Here is a 6,421-nt window from a genome sequence, read left to right on the forward strand (position 1 = left end):
GACCGAAAATTGACCAACGGAATGCATATTTCCACCCACTTAGAAGTCAAAAACAAGTGTTTGAAAACCGCCCAACACTGGTCTCATATTGAAACGGTTGACCAATTTGAAACAGACTTTTCATAAAGGGGAGATACAAACAAGCCGATATCAGTGCGGCCAAACGTATCAGTATGGAGAATGTTCAACATTGTAATAAATTTCAATTTCATACAACACTTCATAAATTAGGCTCAATAAGTTAAAGTTATCAGTAAAAATTTTCTACAAAATGTGTGATGATTAATTAAAATTGTGATTCATACTACTATGTCAATTATCGACATACTGTTTGAAACATTTGTCGCAAATCAACAATTTCATGTATCGCTTTTGCAATATTGTCCGCGCTTTTTTGTGTGTAATTTGTATTTCAAGACGATTTCAGGAAAAACCAAATAAATAAACATAGAATCTTATCATTTTATTATTTTAATACAACTATTTTAAATTTCTGAAGTGAGTAGTTTGTTTGGAATTTAGTAAAGTTCTGCAGACAGTTTACAAAGTGAATTGTAGCGATGAAGAAATTTGTCTCATCACCAATTTTCAAGCTACGAAATCAGAAACAAACGTCTGCTTTATTTTCAATTAATTATAAGTTGATATAGTTGATTCTGTGAAGTCTTGTTGTTGTATTTTTTTGAAGTTGAACAATCAGGAAGGGAGATGAATAAAGTGGCTGAGATGAATTAGAGAACGTCTACCCTTAAAGAATAGAATGGACAGGTTGCGGTTCTTTCAATTGGTCAACATCAGTGACGACGAAATACAACTAATTTTTATGACGATCGTGTTATCAGACTATCTCAGTTCCGGCATGAAATGTTAATGGGGGGATTTTGTCATAAAACTTTGCTGCCATACTGATCCTTGATGGTCAACTTCTTAGCGGCCCTCTATTAGAACCGGTATAGAGTTTAATAGGTTGTGAAACAAGTGACTTAAATGTAAGCAGCTTCGTCACACGCCAGATGGCGAAAGTATTAAATATTGGAGAAGATTGTAATAGGAAGATTCGTTATGCTAGTATTAGATGTATTAGTTAAGAATCCTCTACGAAGTCTATCGAAATATAGACGAATGTTTGAATAAAGAAAGTAAGGAAATGTATTTTTATAGCAATGTCATAATTGTTTGCAGCATATATGAAAGCTTTGCTTCTATTTTTAGGTAGGATAGCGCAGTAATTTTTTAGTTTGTTTTACACCACCTAAATAAATCACATCAACTGTGTGACGAAACTGTGTGACGAAAAAGCTCATTTCATTACCCCTTAACCAATGTTGAGAGCACTCGGGTAACGTGATTGGTTTAGTTACAATAAATACAATGAACACTTCATAAGGATCAGCTGTATGCAATTTGGATCGGAATATTGGTTAAGAAGATATGGATTGAATCGTACCACTGCAAATAAAATTCCCGGACAATACCGCATAACCTTGATATTCAATGCGAATATCATTAAGTAACAAAGCAGGAAAAAGAGACATTGCAGATCATTTGTATCACTATTGAGCATATTTACTTTTTACGACACTGAGCGCCTGTAAAACAGAAGGTCAGCAGACTCATTTCAGAAGCAAGAATAACGTAAATTATAGAAGAATCAATAACGTAATAGCGTAACGTAGTATCTAAATGGTATGAATTGAAATATATTAGATCTTTGGGATTTTTTTTAGAATGTAAAATTTGATTCTCGCTCTCGCAATAGGAATTTGCATGTCAGGATGTTATGATATAAGAACTTAGCGTTTAGACTAAGTATGTAAAACACAGGCTCATTCCATTTACAAACGATTTCACTCACCAAAAAGGCTCACTATTTTCGTTCCAGCGAAGCACTTTGAAAAGACTGTCATTGTCGGAAATGCGTCCACGGTATTCGGCTTTCAGTACCAGTTCGGCAAATAGTCCAAAATGGGTTTCGCCGGCTGCCAGCGCACCGAAACAACTGGCTTGAATCATTTTGTCTTCCTTTTTTAAATGTTTGTATGCTTCTCGGGATGTATTTAGTGCATGGATTGCTTCCGGCAAACGGTCGTTTTCCAAATGAATTTCACCGTTCAGCAGCTGCATTTCAGCGTAACATTCCGATGTTCTATCATGCGCTGTCAATCGGTCAACCATTTGCAGCAGATGGACGCATTCTTTGGGCTCATCTAATCTGCGAATGTACGTGACATTGCTTATCCATATTGTAGATATTAGGCACAAGGTACAAATAAAAATTACTTTACCTTCGGTGTACGGCAGCCATACGGATATTCGTTTTGCAGACCTTATCCGCAGCGAAAATAGATTTTGCCATTTTTGACGACTGCTTATAACAGCTAAGCGCTTCGCGATATTCTCCTCGATCGAGTAAAAAATCTCCAAAGTGCAGGTACGAGTCGCATAACACGTAATCAATATTCGCTGAAATTTAAAATTAGAATCGAGCGTTTCTATTTTGTGGTTCTCAATTACTTACAGTTAACCGCAGCTGCGTGACTCAAACGCATATATTTTTCAAACTTAGCTGTGTTTGTTTTTCCGAACTGTTCGGCTAGTTTGGAATAAACAAGAAACAACTGCTGGTAAATTTCGTTGGACAGTAGTGCAGATCCAATTTGTTTAAATAACGGCCAAGTTTGACCGGCAGCTTGTTCTTTGGCAGATTCCAGAACACTAGCGGCTTCTTCTAGATTTCCTTCATTTAGTAGAAACATTCCATAGTAATAGTTAGCCAACGCTCCAACCCGTGTAGATTCCAGGCAACAATCTTTGCACCGGTCCAAACTGACCAAAAAAAATTGCCGAGTGACCCAGCGTTTCAGTTTGTCATCTTGAAAGGAACGACCGATTGCCAACAGATTTTCCACCTCGTTTTCGTACTGCTCTTTCATTTTATGGCCTTCAGTTTCATACAAGAATTTGAACAGATAGTTGAGCTCCTTTTTCGAATTTTTTAGTCGTTTCTCCTCGATTGATGGATCGGATGTCTGTGGTACCTGATCATGCTCGTATTCGATCAGCTGCAGCAACAAAAAGGCAGCGTTGACGCAACCGGTCTCGTACAACTCACTGGCTAGGGCTTCGTAGAATGGAATCCTTGCGCGGCGCACATCCTGGAAGGTCAGTAGAGGAACTTTCTTTCGTAGACGAAGTTTTATCGCTGGAAGGTGACCGATGATGGAGGTGGTGAGACCGGGCCGAACAAGACTGTGTGTACTCATGGTTTTTTTTTCAAATTGACAGAAGAAATTTGGATATGGCTACTCAGATCTCATAGAATAATTCCAAAGAGCTTGTAACAAATATTCTTGTTCCTGTTGAAAATCGAAATATCGTGCTTGCGGTTTTTTCTCCGATTTGGAAGAAATGTTATTATTACTCCAACGATTTTGGTTTCTCGTCAGTAGGCCCGGAAGTAGATGGTAGTTCCACACTCAGTTAAATCTTTTGAGCTACATCTTCTTGGTGAGTAGTCGGTTGCTTTTCCGTGAGTAACACAAAAGCGTGGTTTAGCTTCGAAGCAGAGAATGGATTTACTTTAATCTCGCTCGGAGTCCGGAGAATAAAGAGTGCTATTCCAGATTTCTCTTCTGATTGATATAGAACGGTTGTAAGGTGGTGTCAGCAGATAGCGAGGAGAAACGAATCCTCAATTCGTTAGCGATTTCAAGTGCATCCATAGTTGTAATCCCGCTGATTTTGAGAGCAAAGCCGGTGTGTTTTCTTGCCAATTAAAGCGTATGCTCTCCTCCAGGGCTCAGTGGTCGGTACATAAGAGTTCATTCAAAAAATTAGCCAGCTGTCCTTCTAGTTCACTTCCCAGGAGGGCTGATGAGAGGAAATTTGGCGGAGTGAGCGTTTCGCTTTACGCTTGATTCTCAGCCTGTTTCGGGGATGGGGATACCTTTTACACAATTCTACCAACTACATAACAAGCACAGAACAATAATCATTTTCAACAAATTTGAACAATCAAAACTTATACAAATAAACAAATAAAAAACAGAAAAATACAATTACGGATTCATTATCACAAACGCTGTATTCTCATTACTATCGAGGATTCCAGGGAGCTCCAGAATTATTTCTACGGAATTCCCGGTACCGTATACCGCGAGGCCAAGTTCCTGGAGAGAGCTTTTTCCTTCATCGATGCATCCAGTTGAACTTTGAATGATACAAAATCAAAGGTTCTTGCGTCTTGCCAAACAGGAACGAGCTTCTTAACGCATATAGCTGCTCACTGATGTACTCAACAGTTCTATACTGGACTTTAACTGGGCGATCTTCTCGTCATGTTTCTTTTCGCGTAGTGCATGAACGGATTCAAGAGAGGAAATTGTACTGCGGAATCTTGCATTCTCTAAGAGGTCGCGGCATCTATCGCACATCCAGAATATATTCGAGTTTTTGCATGTCAGAGCATTTCTTGTGAAATTCTCGCCAACCATCACAAAAACCGTCACAGATAATCGGTTCCGTCTTTCCAACAGCAAGGTTACACTTCCGCAGTAAACTTCCATCTTCTCAGTGGCACAGCGATACTCCCACACAGAGCAGTATAAGAGCGTATAAGACGGAAGTAGTGCTGGTCAGCAACCGTGTAAAATCTAGCATGTCGTGATCATCATCGGGGTACAATCTGTCTCATCGATGCGTGCGCTGAGGCATCTGGGTGTGATGGTCGACGATCGGCTAAATTACAGCAGCCATGTCGGCTATGCATGTGAGAAAAGTGCGAGAACAACTATTGCATTGGCAAAGAACATGCCGAATAACGGAGGAGCAAGATCCAGCACGAGACGTCTTCTGGCGGGTGTCCCATCCTTAATACTGAGGTATGGCGTACCGGCCTGGGCTGCTGCGCTGAACTCAAACCGGAACCGGACGAACAGTGGCGTAGTAGCGGGGGGGGGGGGTTTTGGGGACGAAACCCCCCCCGAAATATTTTGGAGAAATTTGAAAAAAATGAATATGTTGAACAAAAAAATGCCTAATATTTTAAATGAAATTCTCAAAGTTTCATTTGCAAAAGTTATCTTGTGAAAATATTTCCTTGTAGTGAAAATTGGCTGCAGACTCGACACCTTCCTTTCGGCACGTTGTGGAGGCTAGCTCAACCGCCGAGGACTATAACGAGTAGATCGCGGCGAAGCGAGGAGCTAGGAGCTTAATGGTTCACGAAACGGATATCGGTATCGAGAGAAATTTCGCCACATTCTGTAGTCCTTGACTGACGGCGAACATGGACTGGAGAGTGTGAGAGAAGTATCCCCATAGAGACCACCAGGCGATTCGCTACCGCATTGGCCAATGGAACCCTGCTGCAGCACGAAGAAAGACGGGCGGCAAGCTAAAGTGGAAGACGAACGCCTTTAACGAAAACCTCTTTGTTGAGTTACTTCGGCGAACAACGGAATCAAGTACGTTGATACGGCTGATCTAACAAGAAGGATTGTGACGGCTTGTGACGTTACAATGTCACGAAAACTAGGGCCATGTAGTAGACGGCGTGCAGCTTACTGGTTAAATGAGTGACTCAGTACGCTAAACGCTGCTTGTCTTAGAGCCAGAAGGCGGGCTCAGAGCGCAAGATCGGAGAATGAGAGAGGAGCGCATCTAGAAGGTAGGGACTCTTTAAAACGGGAGATCAAGCTTAGCAAGCCAATTGCCATAAGTATCTGTGCTGAGAAATAAACGTCAATCCCTGGGGGACGCGTACTGAGTCGTCATGACGAAGACGAGGGTTCGTCGACACCAGTTAAAACATGCCCGGGTAAGCTAAAGATAATCGTTGAGGGTCTCTTCCCGAATCACGATACAAATACCTGGTCACCAACACCGTACGGCGAAGAAGAAGGAGGTAACACAGTCGAGTGGCAAGTGACTAACGACGAGCTCAAAGACACGTCGATGTGACTAAAATCAAAGAAAACCCCCGGTCCGGATGGAATGCCAACCGTGGCGGAAGACACCGGGCCATTCAGCCTCGAATAGACCAATGCGCAGCGTGGCATAAAAGAATGTGGCATCCTGAAGAGCTACTTCCAGAGTAGAGCACTGCTATACCAGACGAACAAAAGGGCAGAAGGCGATGCGAGTCGCAGCGGGCGTTACTCAGGGCTCCATTCTCTGTCCAACACTTTGTAATGGGATGCACTGATAATATAAATTCGTGAATATAATGAATCATGTAATGCACGAATTCATGCGTCGTTTTCTGCAACGAAGTATTTTCGTGCCCTGTAAATAGTAAGTTTCGTTCAATTTATGAATAAGCTTGGCCGTATGGTGAACGAAAGCTTTCGTTAATTTTACACATTTAATGTATGTACACTGCACGAATGTTATCGTTGATAACGACATTATTTTTCGTGAA

The 6,421-nt window shown here is 41.3% G+C and overlaps 1 protein-coding gene across 1 annotated transcript; it reads right to left on the reverse strand.

The window, feature by feature from the left end:
* Positions 1 to 1,826: 1,826 nt before the first annotated feature.
* On the reverse strand, positions 1,827 to 3,263 carry LOC131693016 (uncharacterized). The gene is made up of 3 exons (XM_058980468.1): positions 2,519 to 3,263; positions 2,286 to 2,463; positions 1,827 to 2,212 (listed from the first exon to the last, which is right to left on the reverse strand). The coding sequence occupies exons 1-3, from the start codon at positions 3,261 to 3,263 to the stop codon at positions 1,852 to 1,854; spliced, it is 1,284 nt and encodes a 427-aa protein (XP_058836451.1). The 3' UTR covers positions 1,827 to 1,851.
* Between the last annotated feature and the right edge of the window lie 3,158 nt (positions 3,264 to 6,421).

Source organism: Topomyia yanbarensis, chromosome 3, assembly GCF_030247195.1.
Source record: "Topomyia yanbarensis strain Yona2022 chromosome 3, ASM3024719v1, whole genome shotgun sequence".
NCBI classification, from domain to species: Eukaryota; Metazoa; Arthropoda; class Insecta; order Diptera; family Culicidae; genus Topomyia; species Topomyia yanbarensis.